This window comes from Curcuma longa, chromosome 20 (assembly GCF_044706935.1).
Source record: "Curcuma longa cultivar G26 ecotype Majalengka, Jawa Barat chromosome 20, ITB_CL_G26_1.1, whole genome shotgun sequence".
Lineage (NCBI taxonomy): Eukaryota > Viridiplantae > Streptophyta > Magnoliopsida > Zingiberales > Zingiberaceae > Curcuma > Curcuma longa.
Window position 1 is genome coordinate 4,046,450 of NC_133880.1, and position 16,748 is coordinate 4,063,197.

The 16,748-nt window shown below is 35.7% G+C and overlaps 2 protein-coding genes across 2 annotated transcripts; one reads left to right on the top strand and one right to left on the bottom strand.

Annotated features, from left to right (window-relative positions):
• Positions 1-229: 229 nt before the first annotated feature.
• LOC141813776 (ferrochelatase-2, chloroplastic-like) lies at positions 230-13,444 on the top strand. Its single transcript, XM_074701757.1, has 11 exons — positions 230-392; positions 658-766; positions 2,328-2,652; positions 3,533-3,676; positions 4,065-4,166; positions 5,280-5,383; positions 5,457-5,583; positions 8,880-9,032; positions 11,790-11,890; positions 12,011-12,212; positions 12,821-13,444. Exons 1-11 carry the CDS (start codon positions 344-346, stop codon positions 13,088-13,090), a joined length of 1,686 nt encoding a protein of 561 aa, XP_074557858.1. The 5' UTR covers positions 230-343; the 3' UTR covers positions 13,091-13,444.
• A 348-nt stretch (positions 13,445-13,792) lies between these two features.
• LOC141813681 (uncharacterized) lies at positions 13,793-16,665 on the bottom strand. The gene is made up of 4 exons (XM_074701651.1): positions 16,423-16,665; positions 16,271-16,331; positions 16,035-16,179; positions 13,793-14,267 (listed from the first exon to the last, which is right to left on the bottom strand). Exons 1-4 carry the CDS (start codon positions 16,613-16,615, stop codon positions 14,010-14,012), a joined length of 657 nt encoding a protein of 218 aa, XP_074557752.1. The 5' UTR covers positions 16,616-16,665; the 3' UTR covers positions 13,793-14,009.
• Positions 16,666-16,748: the final 83 nt, after the last annotated feature.

Sequence of the window (16,748 nt, forward strand, 5' to 3'; positions counted from 1 at the left end):
CTCTAACAGCCACACGCGGGTAAACATGTGGGCACCGACCGTGGTGCGTCCTGTTCAGGTTCGATAAATTTAACTCCAGCCTCGGCGGCATCTGACCGTCCGTGTTGAATCTGACGGCTAGGATTCATTTGCCGTTGGACTCACCGTTGGGAAAAGCCACACCAACCATTGCGGATTAAAATTTAAAATTAATTTTCGTTAATTTTCTTTTCACCGAAAAAAAAAAAAATCTCGACGCTCCGCCGGACGCTTCCTCTTCTTTGGGGTTCGCTTCTTCGTTCTTCCGCTCGCGAATCCCTCGATTTCCGATCCGGAGGAGGACGAGAAGTAGCATCCTTTCGGCATGGGGATAGAGATCTTGGCGCTTTCCCTCTCTTCTCCTGCCACCCAGTGTAAGATTGAACCCTACTCACTCTTCGCGGATGATGTTTTTTCCCCCTTCCAGTTTTTCCTCCTCCGATGCTTTATATAACATCTGATAATAGGTTGTTTCTAGTTAGGATGGACTGGAATTATGACTTTTCCTGGAGTTAATGGACGTGAATCTCCTGTCATGTGTAGGAAAAAACAGATGTCGCTTTTTGTTAGGAGCCGCTAGCTGTTTGTCTTGATTTACTGTGCTGTGGCGTGATTTTGTTTTTGTGAATGATCCTGCAGGGGAGCGTTTGTCATCGTCTTGTCAAGCAAGTACTAGGGGTTTCATAGAGATGGCGAGCCTGCACCTCGGTGCTTCAGCTTTGTCTCAGACGATGTCGTTGCCAAAAAGGTAATTTCATCCTCAGACTGTAATTTGCTACGTTCTCTCAAGCTACTTTTCAGTATGTTTTATTCTGTTGTGAGTCAAATACATCGATTTCCTTGTTTGAAAATTAGTTGTGATAACTACACCTGAATCAGGTAGCGTCACCTGACTACTATCTTCCTTTTTTAACAACATAATACTGATATATTCCAACGAAGCAACATATCTTAGTTCCTTGTATTAATTTAGGTAAGTTTTACTAGTACCCTTTAACTTGCTTGTTTACTTCAAAAATAAAATATAGTAATTAGACCGTCAATTGAATAAAAATATTCACGAAAGGGTGCATTCAAGTTTCCAAAATACCCAAAAAGCATATTAAACTTTGGAGTTTACCAAAGGGCACACACTTTTTCTAAAATATCCTCAGTCCAACCCACTTCAGCAGACCCATTAGTCGAGTCGATGGATCAATATATTGAAAGTGATATCAGTCGACTAACCAATTAATTGAAAGTGATGTCAATTGACTACCCAATCAATCAAAAGTGACTCTAGTCGACTGGATGTGATTTCAGTTGATTGGTCACAATCAAACATCTTTGACTAAAAGTGTTTGATGGTCATATAGGGTTTGGGTTTGAAATTGTCAAAAAAATGAACATGGATAGAATTAGGAAAACCCCAGAAGTGCAGTAGTACTCATTTGACATAAATGCTAGGCCTTTAAGGTATCAAACACTTTTGACCAAAAGTGCAGTCTTAAAGTGATCAAAATTTGAAAAAAAAATGAATTTGAATAAATTCAAGGGAACCCCAAGAGTGCAATGCTCCTATTTGGTATGAATATGAAGCTTCTAGGGTTGTTAAGTACTTTTTGCCAAAGGTGTTTGATGGTGACTAATTGACTAAAATCATATCCAATTAACTGGAGTCACTTCTAGTAGACTGGCCAATTGAGTGGTAGTCATCAAACATGTTTGGTAGAAAGTGTCTGACAACTCAGAGAGGTCAAAATCTTGAAAAAAGAGCATTAACATACTTAGGGGAGCCTATGAGTACAACAATGTTCAGTTGGTAGGAACTTGAGGCCTCTAGATTCATCAAAAACTTTTTCCCCCAAAAGTGCTTGATGATCATAGAGAGCTCAAAATCTTGAAAAAATAGCACTTATATACTTAGGGGAAGCTTAGGAGTGCCATAATGCCCATTTGACACAAATCCAAGGTCTCTAGGGCCATCAAACACTTTTTTTCCAAAAAACATTGAGAAGGTTTAAAATCTAGAAAAATAAATATAAGTAGACTCAGGGGAACCCCAAGAATGCAATAATGTTCGGTTGGCATGAATCTAAGCTCTCTTGGGTTGTTAAACACTTTTAGTTAAAAGCGTTTGCTTGGCTAGATGAATTTAGATGAGTTTACTTGGTTAATCCTCTCTCTTAATTTTTCAACTTTTGATAAGATATGTTAATTAGATAACTGATGCTTTTTATTCATTCTTATTTCAATGTTTGTTGAGATAAGTTCATATCAGCATTAATACTTTAATCTTCCATCATATAACTAATCATTTCATATAACAGGATTAAAATGCCTGCAACATGCTCAATTCAGATGTTGAACCATCCTGGCTGCCACACCGAACGTCATCTTAGTCCATGCTACATAATGAATGATAGAGTTTCAATAAACTGTTTATGGAAGCATGATTCATCTTCATCCATTCATAGGAGATCATTCAAATTATACTCATCATCCTCGGAAACATTGCTCACCTCTACGTCTCAGGCATCACAGGACACACTTGTTGTGGGCAGTGAAAGAGTAGGAGTTTTGTTGCTCAATCTAGGTGGGCCAGAGACCCTTGATGATGTCCAACCGTTCTTGTTTAATCTATTTGCTGACCCGGTATATCAAATTTCACTTAGCATTTCCACCTTTGATTTTCTTCTGTTTGCACATTATATTGGACTTTCTATGCTTTTACAGAAAGTTATGCAGCTCATAGTTTGCAATGACATAATGTTACTGGAAAAAGATACCTGAGACATGCATTTGTAAAGCACCAATTATCTTTAGAATATTCTAGGAGTTGTCAAACTAATGGTTCAAGAGTACATAGGCGTCAGTGGACTATAGTTACAAAGTTCTAATTTACCAATATCTCTATAGTCATCAGCAACTGACTAATTTTTTACTTTGTTTAACCGTAGTCATGATAATGTAGTTTTATAGGATTAACTGAAACTCAAATAAGATTTAGTGAAATAAAAAAAAATCCAGGATCCACAGCATGATATTTTTCAAACTTTTATCAAGCAGTTTTTGGATTTATATCAGTAGAATTTTAACTTTCATGTTTTGTTGTTGTAAATTGTAAGCTTTCAATGCCAATTGAAAACATTTCACCTTAGCTTTGTTTTTTTTTTTTTGACTTGTCATTTGGGCCTGATAATGTAGACTACAATATAGGTTTGAGCTATTTTCTACTTATGAAATTTTTTTTGTTACAAGCTGACATTGCATATCCTTGACGTTTGTTGTATAAAAGACAAGCAATTCCCTGCATTTATGCTTGCACCTGAGTACTGACTAAAACTATATACTAAGAGGGTGCATTGCACTGATTTACTTTAAGTTGGTTGCCTACACTTTATAGAAACATTGAGTGACAACTTCACTGTTAGTATGCGGAAAGTGAATTATTTGCCACAGACATTACCTGCAACATGAATTCTGATAACTTTAGTGTAGGCTGACAACCTTCTTGGTGTGATTCAATTTGCAGGACATAATTCGGCTTCCTAGAATGTTCCGGTTTCTTCAAAAGCCTCTAGCACAATTCATCTCTGTTGTCAGAGCACCTAAAAGCAAAGAAGGGTATGCTTCTATTGGTGGTGGATCTCCGCTGAGAGAGATAACTGATGCACAGGTAAGTTTCTGAGATTGTGTGTGTGTGTGAAAATATGATAACCTATGGTGACCAAACTTAAAAAAGAAGGCTCCTACTCAAAGATTGTGCTTCATTTTTTTGGATCGGTATTGCATAAAATTCATGTAAATTGAAGCATTCTAGTTTCAACAAAATTTTCAAACTGAACTTTTTCCACATACTAGGTCCTTTTTTCCAGACTCCTAGTTCTGTATATAGATCATTTTATTTCACTGTTTCCCTTTGCTTTAAGGATGTATTACAAATTGCTTTCAGTAATTGACGCCTACTGCAACCCTTCAATTTTCCTTCCAAAAATAGTTACAAAATTTCTGTTCTCCATTACTACAGACCTAATGTAATTGATCCTTTTTGTGTGAATAAAAAGGCAAAAGCGTTGAGAAAGGCATTGTGTGACAAGAACATTCCTGCTAAGGTGTATGTAGGAATGCGTTATTGGCATCCGTTTACTGAAGAGGCTATTGAACAGGTCAGAAATAATCCAAATTTTAGATAAGAATTGAATGACATGGAGGAGTCTTATCAATTCATTCTCTTTCATAATGGTAGCTAGAATGTTTGGAATCACAGCATGCTGTTATTGTAGATTGAATGGTTTTGTGTAACTATAGATGATTGGTTTACTTGGTTAAAGATATTATAGATCAAACGTGCATCCTATAAGTTTGAGTGATTGTCATTGCTGCTGGATCATTATACAATGGCTAGAAGTTGGTTAGTTTTTTAATGCAATCGGATAGTGATGTGGGAATTTCTGTGATATAATTGTTTGTCTAGAGATCTAATAAATAGAACATTCAGATTTTATGTATTATATGGTTTTTGATAAAAGTTTACAAAGAACAGGCTTTCCTTCTCTAGTTTCCTTTTGTTTTCTTTCTGATTTCTTTCTTGAACAGCTAATAGAAATAACAGTTCAGATTATTCCTTTTTAACCATGAAATATAGATGGATGTATTTAAGTGATAGTGAGCTAGGGGAAATTATCTTGTGGTGGAGGTTTTGTTGGCTCAATACACATTAAGGGTTCCTTTACTCCAAAGGATGGAAAAGTGGGGAAAAAAGGGTTCTTCCTTCTGTTTACATCCATTCAATTTTTTCACTTTTTCATCCATCCATTTTTTTTTCATCCTTTGGAGTGCATGGACCCTAAATCTATTCGTCATGGACTGTGACTTCAAATTTACACTTCTGTATCTGTCTTTTTGTTGAAGTGGATTATATGTGACTTTAGAAATTTTGGTGTTATCATGGATGTATAATTTAAATGGTTGCATTAGGCTGCAAATGCTGATCCCGAACCAAGATGAAAAATGTTGTTCCTCAATCCATGAATCTTAACTGTTGATGAAATGATGAGTGGACAAGGGTATTTGCTATCTTTTATTGCATGCTACGTTTTTCTGTTTAGTCTTGAATATATTTCTGTACAACAGATGCAGACAAGTTATTTTGCTGATCCTGAACTATTATATCTGCAAATCAATTTCTAGTCACCTTTCAGTTTGTTCAATTTCTGGAAATTTGCATTGAACATACAAAACATATCAGTAAATATTTAATTTGTTTCTTATGCTGGCAGATTAAAATTGATGGTATCACAAAACTTGTTGTACTTCCTCTATATCCTCAATTCTCCATATCAACTAGTGGTTCAAGTCTTCGTCTATTGGAAAGTATATTCAGGTTGAGTCCTAAATATGGCTTCATATTCCATGCTTAGTTTGGATCAACCTGTAATATGATTTGTGGCGTCTAGGGAGGATGAATATTTGGTCAATATGCAACATACTGTTATACCTTCTTGGTATCAGCGTGAAGGATATATCAAGGCAATGGCTGATTTAATTGAAAGAGAGTTGCAGAAATTTGAATCACCTACAAAGGTATGATTGAATTTTACCCAACTGCATATTCTCTTTAGATGGTATCTTTTTTTGTTCTATTTTTTCACATTTTATTCCTTCAATGCATATCAAAACTATGTGGTAGTCTTGATGATGCTAATGAGGAAAACAAATTCATTTAAATTTTGAATTCTAATTTTACACGATACAACAACAATGACTTCAAAATCTTTAACTTGCTCCTTTTTAGTTGATGCTGTTCTTTCTTTTATATGTGTGTGTGTGTGTGTGTGTGTACAGTACTGTCCTCTATATTCTTTTTATTACTTTTCCTTTTCAGATGCCTTATACAGATTGGGTCTAGCCATGTAAGGCTTATACAACATGAGTTTTGGGCCTTCACTTGAACTCACTTGGAGTTCCTCACATTATCTGGAAGTAATCCCTGAGATTGATGGCAAGCCAAATAATCATGCAACTGTCTCTTGGAAGTGCTGTTGTGGAACGAAGCAGGTGAGAGGAGCCAAAGATAATTGCAAAAAAAGGGCTTACAAGTAAGGCATGAGATTATTTAATTAGGGCTAGTTAGCACATGGGAAACTTAGGCAGGGGAGAATGACAAGAGTACGATGGTTTCTTCTTGAGGATGGATAAGTGTTACAACATTCACCATTTATTGAACCTTATTTGTAGATGAGTTGTCAGGGGGCATTTGCCTGCACTGAGAAGAAATTCAGGATCTTATTGTGGTTTTGGAGGAGAAATTATAGTTTGAATGATAACAGGGGTGATTTAAATGGTTATGGTTGGGATTTAGGATGAAAAGTGCCAATCGGAAGAAGCTTCTGTTAGGTCACTCTGATGTGGTTGTAGGATAGATGAAGGAGATGGAAAGTTGGGTTTGTTATGTGGAATGATAAGGAAGTTGAGTGTGTCAAGTGGAGTGGTGAGAGGTTGGAGTTGTTAGGAGAGGGGATTGCCTATGGCTGCAGTGTTGCATGACGTAATGTGAATGATGTTGTGGCCACTAATTGTTTAAAAAGCCTCCGCATAAATCCTTTATATAGTCACATAGGTTTATTTTAGTTAAGGACCACGTTGCATCTGCTTATCCAAGCTAAACCAATCTCTAGCTTTCTAGAATCTGAATCGTGCCTGTCAATACTGATTTGATTGAACCCGTTTTCCAAATTGAAAAGTAAGAAGCGTCTCAGTGTTGCTAGGTTAACATTTGTTGTATATTGAATTTTATGGAATATGTGTTGCTTACAATTATATGCATACTATCTTGCATTGGCTTACGAATTGTTAGGACAGTTAATTTAATATGTTAAGTGTAGATGTCATTTTCTTCATAACAAATGCTTAGGGTTACTAATTTGATGTATTATTTAGTAATAAACTCATATTTTGAGATATGGAGGTATATGTCATCGTTAGTATAACTGGTATTAGTTTTTTGAAAAAATATGGAACCTCATATGCATTACGGAGTGGCTCGGTATATTTGTTCTCTTTTCTAAAACCTCAAGGGAGTCTTGAAATTTGGACCATTGTTGTGAATGTACGCAGTTCACGTAGGGAGATCATAGTTTGGAGCAAATGAAGATATAGGGAGGGGCTTCATATATTGTATCATATCGTGTGGTCTCCTTGTTGAAAAAATTTGATGAGGTAGTAGAGGATGAAGTAAGGCCACGATCTATGACTTTGATATTGGGCTTACTCAGCTGGTAATACAAAATCAAGTTTTGACTACGATTTAGTGCCACAAAATAAAAAATAAAAAAAGTGCCACAAGAAGGAAAAAAATTCTTTAAAAAAGTGATGCATCTTATGGCTATATAGGAGCCATTATTTGATTTAAGAATTATGTGTCATGCTTTGCCCAAGTAAAAACATAGTTGAGTACCAAAACATGATTAAATGATCTTAAAATTCATGGCAGATGTCTAAATATGAGAGATCTCTAAATAGTCATATGATACAACATTTTTTGGATTTTTTTTTTCGCTCAACTATTTTTTTCCTTCAATTTTTTCCTTTTTTTTTATTAGGGAGTGTTGGGGTTTAATGGATTTTAGTCAAAACGGGCTTCAACAGGGCTTTTTAGGGAAAATGGCCTTGGTGGAACTTTAACTAAACTAGGGATTTTTTTAGGGCAATTACCCATTCATTAATTTTCTTAATTTAAAATGTTATTTAATAATTTAATTATGTTAAATAATTAATTATTTAAATTTAATTTATCTTATTAAATGTTTGAATAATATTATTTATAATAAATAATTATTAATTAATTTTGTTATAATAATTAAATTTAGTTTAAAATATAATTAATCTTGTTAGAGTGATTAAAAATTAAAGTATTTTATTTATTAAATTAATTAATTCAACTAATTTTATTAATTTATTTATAGATTTGTAATTGATAAATCAAAAGTAATAATTTTATTAAATTTGCTAACTAAATTTATGAATTAAATTAAATTGAATTATGATTTTGATTAATAGATTAAATATATTTTTATTATAAAATATTTACTTTAAATTCTAAAGTAAAATTAAATATAATTAAGATTTTAAATTTATGTTGAATATTAGTAGTATTCGTGGTTAATCAAATATATATGCACATTTCTTTGGGTCTTTATATATCTTTTGATTGCTTATTAAGTAAATATTCTTATTTTGTTCTTTCCATATTGCTTTTAATTATTTATGAATTGTTTTACCAATTTCAATCCCACAATTCTGATATGGCCAATACTAATGTTTTTCAAATTTTTTATAATGATGCTGCCACCCATGTTTAAGACTACAATACATAAGCTATTCTCTTTTCTAATAGCTCAAGATTTTGGGGTGGATGGATTGCAATTCACATTTAGGAGTCATAGATGAATCATGAACAGTTTGTATAGTTCAATTCATTTACAACCCAAAGATGAATATGCATACTTTAAAGAGCCTATGCACTATATGTGATCAGATTGTTGCGCAGTCCATATGAAGTATCTAGGTGCATGTGTAGTCATTTCTAAGAGAATATTTTAGTTTTTTTCAGAAAGCATTTCAGTGTAATATTCCTTCTCAATGTGATTAATCTCATCTTGACGATTAAACTGCAAATATTGCACTAAAGTTCACTGTTTTTGGTGTATTATTAGATTTGCATTAAATGCTCATTTCTGTTAATCCATGTTTCTATTTCTATGGTCGAGCCTTTTCTTTTGCTTTAAAATATTTTGCGTCTTCAATCCTTGAACTAAAAATGACAGCTGATTTCACTGTTTCTGTTGAACTGAAATGTCCTGCCTTGGAGTGGTTATTAGGTTATGCTATTTTTTAGTGCTCATGGCGTTCCACTTGCTTACGTGGAAGAAGCTGGGGACCCTTACAAAGCAGAGATGGAGGAATGTGTTGATTTAATTATGGAAGAGCTGGAAAAACGCAGAATAACTAATTCTTACACCCTTGCTTACCAGGTAAGGTGTATAGCTCATAAGATTAAAATGCTTATTAAGTGGTTGTTTATTAGGAACAAATGCTTTCCGTGGCCTCTTTTTCATGCTTTACATTAGCTTGAGCTATTCAGCTAAGTACATGGGCATAGACAATGAAGTACAAGTTAATCTTTTCTGGTAACACACAAGTTCATCCTTTCTGTTGTTTTCAATATACCTAGAGAGGTAAAAATAAATATACTCTCTTGTTTCTATTAAGTGGGAAAATAAATATTTTATTGATCTTAATTCAAAGAAACAAATATTATATGGTATATATATGACTCAACACGTAATCCTAAAACTAAAACATCCAATGTAGGTTAACCCACCACACTAATAACTTCATTAACCTAATAATTGTAACACATTTTCTCATGCGGGAGAGTAAATTATATGTCCAGCTCATCACAAAAATTTTAAAATACCTCAGAAAAACTAAGATCCATGATGAAAATGAAAGTGAAAATGTTATACTGACATGTCAGCAAGGAGATTACAAGGTGAGAATCTCTGGTGTGCTTCTCGTTGCTGATAAAGGGAACTCCAACTGGAGAATCAGGAAGAAGGCACAGGAAGGCAGGGAAGTAGTGGCTGAGAGTATGTATGGAAGGCGAGCACAAGGAAACAAGAAGATGACAAGCACAAAATAACTATCTTGTTGGTTGAAGAATATGAGAATAAAGTCGCACTGAGAAAGGAGGTGTTGTTTGGAATCACTACTTGATCGCTGAGGCTCAAGGTATTGCCCTGACTGGGAGAAGCAAATCAAAGAATCTCAAGCTTAAGCTCCAGCGAGGAAGGAGGTGTATAGGAGCATGAGGCATCAAAGACACAGAAAGCAAGAGAGGACCTACTACTGAAGCCATTGCAGTCAATAAGAAGGGTGGGCGAAGTTATTGATGGAGAGGCGCTTGCACTCCGGACCTCAGCGAAAGGTGAAGCTGGTGGACAACAGATTGATTGAAGATGCATCTCTTGATGGCTGATCTGAAATCAGAAACAGGATCTTTAAGCAAGCTCGCCTTCATACCTATAGAACCCCGGAAGAAACATGGCTGCAGGGAGGCCATCACCATCACCTCAAAATCGGCAGTCTCATCTCAAGGGGTTAACTCTAGAAGTGGGACTTTGTTAGGAAAATACATTCTGTATTGATCTAATATTAGAGATATAACTATGACATTATATTAGGACACAACACAAAACCCTAAAAAAACTATCCAATTTCCTGATGATATGTAAATTGACTGCAGAATGAGTAATCTCATCTTAGCATTAGACTGTCAGTTTTCTTGTCATTGAATAAGACTTACATTTTTGAAAGGGTTAATTATGAAAACTATAACCTACATTCCATTTTCTCAAACTAGATTGTGTCAAAAATCAGCCCTTATACCTCCATCTCCCTCTCAGTCATTTTTTCAAATCTTGACCAAGGGGGACAAAAGATGAAGGTAATATCCAATCAACATATTTTCAGCTGCTCCCTCACCCTGTGTATTTTCCTTGCCAACTTCATTCTTGGTTCACTCTTCCTCTGCCTTCTTCCTCTGTCCCTCCATTGCTCTTCACTTCTATTACTCTCTCCTGTGTTCATGCTTCTTCCTCCATCTTCTTTATATTCAACAACTGAGCACTCAACTCGAGCCTCATCCTTGCATATAGAACCTTCAGCCTCCCCTCTCTATTATTCCCCCTAGTCTATTGATTGATAGGTATCACCTAGGCACATGTAATCTTAGTGAATAAAATATCTTGATATGATTAACACGCCAACTCTTTTTAATCTAGTAGAACCAACTTGACATTTCTAAAAAAATTTCAAGTTGTAGTGCTGAAAGTATCTGGGCACAAGTATAATCACATCTAAACATAGTAGTATGTTGACAGTACTATCAACATGCAACCTACTCATGGGAGTAAATGCAACAACCGAACTGCCAAAATGTGCAATGGCATGCAACTAACGCGACCACTCAACTAGCAACATTTATAATGATAACACATAACACACCATAGAGTAATTGCCATGAAAAAAAGTCTAAAACTGTGGTAATTGGCTTTAGTCATTAACTGTTCACTCTCATGAAAGAAATTTTTTGTTCAGAACAAAAATGGAATACAGATGCAGTTTTGTGATTGTTTCTGTAATTACGCTTTTGAAGTGCCATTTTTGTACACCAGTTGAATTGTTTGGAAATATTTTTCAGTTGTCATCTGTTACTTATTTATTGGTTTCTCGAATGTGTCTCCTATCTATTTTATCTGCCCTTTACTCTGCAACTTTTCTATTTTCTCTTTTTGTTCTCAATTATTTGCTTTGTCTTCCTTTCTTCTATTATTCCTACTACTATCTTGTTGCTGTTTATATGTGGACTCAGCCTTAACGTTTTCAATCACTTTGTTATTCTTGACAAGCCTTGCTATAAGTTTGCCTGTGTAATCACTGAAGCCTAAGTGCAATTTTGATTTTCAGGCTATATGTTCTGGTAGTTGCTAGTCATTCAAATTTTAGTTAGATCCAAAATGATTTTGACCCACAATCACTGAAAGTCACCCGAAGGTAGTATGATGCTTGCAAGAGATGAGCATCTGAAATTCTTATGATCTAAAGCAAGTCTTTTATCGTCTATTCTAATAAATAGCTACCAGTAGTTGACCTATGATATCTTCAACACTTTCCTTTTTGATTGTTTACACCATCTTTCAACTAAGCTTCATTGAATGATTTAATAGAGTCGAGTTGGACCTGTGGAATGGTTGAAACCTTACACTGATGAAACAATAATTGAGCTTGGGCAAAAAGGAGTAAAAAGTCTTCTAGCTGTTCCTATTAGGTACACTTGCATCTATGTATCATCTATTCGTTCTGGGTACTTCAAGAATTTGTTTGTATGAAGATTATGCATGTTTCAATTGGCTTTTGAGCTGTCATAAACTTCTTGCATCCGTTGCAGTTTTGTCAGTGAGCATATTGAAACACTAGAAGAAATTGATGTGGAATATAAAGAATTGGCTCTCAAATCAGGCATCGAGAATTGGGGGCGTGTTCCTGCTTTAGGATGTGAACCTACATTTATTTCAGATCTTGCTGATGCTGTTATCGAAAGTCTTCCTTATGTAGGAGCTATGGCAGCTTCCAGCATTGAGGCTCGACAGGTAACAGTCAACAGTTTAATCATATGCATAAGTTGAAGTTAACTAGGAACTGTTCCTTTCTCTACTAGTTTGAATTGGGAGTAAACAGCAAAGTGAATCACTAATTGATTTTCCATTTTACATCTTAGTCTTCAAGCTGTCTAAATATTTTTTTAATCTTGTTCTTATTCATTGTCAGGTGTTCTCATTCATATATGGATTAAGCCCTTCTGTCAATTTCTTTTTATCTCTAATCTCCCATAACTTCTCATTTTTGTTTAATTAAGTCAACCTTGTAACCGGTAGAAAACCCATTTACATCGTAGCATGCATGACTCTAGTGGTAAGACTAAGCCTGTCTGTCACTCTCCATTTTGAGGTTTCCATGGTTTTCAATCCATGGAATCAGCAAATGCAAAAAGTAGTCAAGCTATGAGCTATCCCTTCATCAAGTGATGGGAGGGATATGATCCACCAATTGGTCTATGAAACAATCATTCTCTCTTCCATTGTTCGTGATGATTTTGAGCTATCAGAATTTGCATAGCTGATTCAAGTTGTTAAATTCCTAAACCATTAACAATGCATCATTGATAGTTTAAATCTTACTAAGCTCTGGGCAAATGCAGTCGCTTGTTCCCCTTGGGAGTGTAGAAGAGCTACTGGCAGCCTACGACTCGAAGCGTGCAGTGCTACCTCCTCCAATAGCAGTGTGGGAATGGGGTTGGACCCGAAGCGCTGAGACCTGGAATGGCAGAGCAGCCATGCTAGCTGTCCTTGCATTGCTGGTACTGGAAATCACTACAGGAGAAGGGTTCTTGCACCAGTGGGGCATTTTCCCCGATCCATTAAATCAAAACTATTTTGCCTCCTTGAATCCGGGAGATTCAAGCAAATGAGTTGAAGATATATTTGTAACACTCGTGTCAGGATCGGATTGTTACCGACCTCGATATGCTAATGGAGGATATGGAATTAATACTGAGTTCCATGTTGGAGCATCAGGGAACTGAATAGAGAGTTACTTATGTTTCATATGCTGCCATCTTCGACGATATGATCTACCAAAAAACTACTATAGATGGGGCTATACAGTATTGTTTTTGTAGAGACTTCTTTGGCAGTAGTTGGATGTTGGATTTCATCTCGATCGCTAATTTATTATAGTGAAGGATTACTTTCCTTTAAATCTGTTCATATAAGATTGCGTGTTTGTGTTTTGATTATGAAAAGTCATGGCAGGTTCTTTTTTCTGTTTGGAAATGGAAGATGAAATAAATGAGAAAACCAGACAAAAAGATGGAAGCTTGGACATTGCAATAAAGAAACTTAATAAAGTTTATATCTAACATGTGTATGAAATATTTAAAGTATATAAAATTTACATAATGAAGTATATACAAAATTGCTTTTTAAAAAATAATTTCTAAATTTATATAATTAAATTTTAAAAGAAAATAACTTAAAAGAGGGAAGCTTCTTAGTAGTTCATGAGTCAGCAAAACTCATTCTGACACAAATAAATTAGAAATAAAAAATGGGAAATCATTTTGTGACAAATAACACGAACATTTTAGACAAACTATGCGATCAAGCTGGGATGAAGGGATAACAGTCCATGGAGAACGAATTTATATGTGAAGAAGTTTCTACAGAAATTGTTGTCGTCCCTGAACTCTCCACGCATCAGATTGTTTCAGAATAAGGAAATTCTAATTATGAAAATGGATTAGCTGGAAGAAAGAAAAACAGAGTTGACTTATCCTCATCCTCTCCTCTTGGCAAAAGATGGGTCAGGAGATCTGTTTGTGCCAGGAATCACTCGCTCCCAGATCCCGTAGCCATTAAAAATTCGCCCTCGCATACTACTTCACCACCGACGTATGCCTTCCCTTCCATTTTTGCGATTCCGAAGCGTTTTTGCAACTTGACCAGGGTCATTCTCATGACCAAGGTGTCCCCTGCAATCACGGGCTTCCGGAATCTCACTTTGTCAATTCCAGCAAAGAAGAAATTTTCACGAGAGCCGCCCACTTCAGGCTGCAACATGACTAAGCCTCCAACCTGGGCCATTGCCTGCATCACCATACAGAATTATGATTTATGAGGGGCAAACTTTGGATCATTCCATGTACTCTAAGAGTGGTGTGATATGAGAGTTCTGTAAATTAATAGTTTGGTGTGAATACATCAAGAATTAAGATTATTAGTAGTAGACTTCACAGTTGCATATGCTTTATTATATTTTTCTTAAAGTAAAGCAAGTCAAGTTGTAGTATAAACATAAAGCATAATTTTGATACAAAATATTGTTCATCAGGTCGTTTCATCAAATAACTGGGACTTAAAATCTGTCAATTTCATATTTTTGGTAGTTTACTCTCATGTTTGAGTGTACTAGTATCAACTAGTTGAATCTATTGCAGTATAACGTGTAAGAGGTAGCCAAAGAGGACAGAGTCAATGTAATAAAAAATTTAATTAATTGAATATCATTAGCAATATAGCTTTGCATAGAGCTAAATTGAGATATTATTAGTAATATAGATTTACATAGAGCAAAATTGAGAGGTCAATGGAAGGACAAGATTTATGTAGATGAATCCAAATAGACAAACACAGCTTGAAAATGGTGATGGTGATTGGGAAGAGAGAAATATTCAGATAACTTAGTAAACAATCCTTGAATGTCTTACTCAATTTCAATGTTTGTCTCAACATGCTGATGATAAGCGTACTCAAATCTTTGTTTAAAGATGCTTAAGAATACAAGTAGATTTTGACACTCAACAGAAAAGAAAAATTCAGTGTGACAAAATTAGATTGGGATCATTCTAGTTATTTTTGAATTTCAAGTTCGCATATCACTTACTTTGTTTTAGGCAAGCATTTATGCACACTTTATTTATCTAAATACGAATCTAATAACCAATGTTTAATTTCATTGAATTAGGGAAAGAAAACAACTTTTCTCTTCCACCATCATTGAAAGATGATGATGACAATGATCGATGCAGATTGTAATTGCACGACCTAACATACTTACAGCTCAACAACTTGGACAGGAAAATCTCGGATATATTGATTCAAACTGAATGTTTGAAATAATTTGGTAATTGGGAAACTCAAACCAGCATGACAGCCTAGTTAGTCTAATAGTAGTATAGGCCTATTTGTGTTCATTTACAGTCTAGATGAGCCTACCAAGACCTAGTCGAGCTTAAGCAAGTTATCCATCTAATTCGACCCTCCCGAGTAAATCCTCAAAGAAAAATTTTCTCATGGGGCTCCAATACAACAATTGGTTGTTAAAGGGGAACTTTGTAAGAGAATCTTTACCGGAAAGAATTAGCTACTATGATTGTATCTCTTTGCACCTAGGTCAGTCAAATTATCAACTTTCATCATTTTGCAACTTTGTTTTCAAGGATAACCATAAGTAGGTAAGTGAGTAAATAAGAAAGTTACATATGGGCAATCTAAAAGATTGAACTATCAAGAAGAGGACTATTATACTTATAAGGTGGCTAAAATGATAATGGGAAAGTAACTTCAAATATTAAAGTAGGAATAATTTCAACTATTGGTGGATAACTCTGCTTAAGGATCTCTAAATTTCTCTAAATCGAGAAATTCATGTTTTGTGCATCCCTTTTCCTTCTAGATCTTATTATGTCTAATTACAGAGAAAGCCCTGCTTCAGTGTGATTAAAAAGTAGGTCTATAACCTGAGAATACTTTTTTGAATCTTTTAAAATTGTATCTGTAGATTCCACACGTTTATCAAGAATAATCATACGTTCGAGAGAAAGGAAAGCAATAATGGCATGATTAAGTAGATACCTCGACCATGAGAACACCAGGCATTATCGGGCGCTCGGGGAAGTGTCCAGGGAAGAAATCATCGTTGATGGTGACATTCTTAATCCCAACAGCTGTAACTCCGGGTGTGTATTCGATTACTCTATCAACAAATAGAAACGGATACCTACAACACAAGCCGCAAAAAATCCCATTCGTCAAATCTCCCCGAGTAACCTACTCATAAATCAAAATGCCAGTTGCAAAAACATTCTCACCGATGAGGCAAGATATTTCGGATCTGATTTATGTCCATGACGGCGGGAAAAGGCGGAAACCCTTCAAAGAAAATCGGCAACAAAAATATCAGAAACTTCGACCGTACGGGTCATCGATCTCTGAGAAAAAAAAAGATACGAAAGAGACGAACTCTTCTCGATAGGAACATCAACTTCCGTCGTCACCGTGCCGTCAACGGAGCATCGCATCACGAGTCTGCTCTTCGCGAAACCCGCTACAGGAGTTCGAAGCGTGAGGCTCGGAGGGCAAAGGCGCTCGGGGAAGCGGGCGCAGGGGAGGCGGAGGGACGGAGGAGGCGCGGAGACGAGGGATCTGGTTGCCATGGCCGCCGAGACTGAGTGAGCAGAGATTCGAGAAAGCGAACCTATCGAAGAGGTAGGGATCAGAGGGGTGATCGTGGGCGGCCAGGTTAAATAGACTATTAAAGTGGGTCGCACGTATAGACGGCATCCGGAC

Excerpts from the sequence above, each read along its gene's own strand:
- LOC141813776 (XM_074701757.1), top strand. The coding sequence starts at position 344 with ATGGGGATAGAGATCTTGGCGCTTTCCCTCTCTTCTCCTGCCACCCAG. Across the intron at positions 767-2,327 it reads ACGATGTCGTTGCCAAAAAG|GATTAAAATGCCTGCAACAT; the intron begins GTAATTTCATCC and ends TTCATATAACAG. Across the intron at positions 9,033-11,789 it reads CTTACACCCTTGCTTACCAG|AGTCGAGTTGGACCTGTGGA; the intron begins GTAAGGTGTATA and ends ATGATTTAATAG.
- LOC141813681 (XM_074701651.1), bottom strand. The coding sequence starts at position 16,615 with ATGGCAACCAGATCCCTCGTCTCCGCGCCTCCTCCGTCCCTCCGCCTC. Across the intron at positions 16,180-16,270 it reads CGAAATATCTTGCCTCATCG|GTATCCGTTTCTATTTGTTG; the intron begins GTGAGAATGTTT and ends CTTGTGTTGTAG. Across the intron at positions 14,268-16,034 it reads CTGGTGTTCTCATGGTCGAG|GCAATGGCCCAGGTTGGAGG; the intron begins GTATCTACTTAA and ends ATGGTGATGCAG.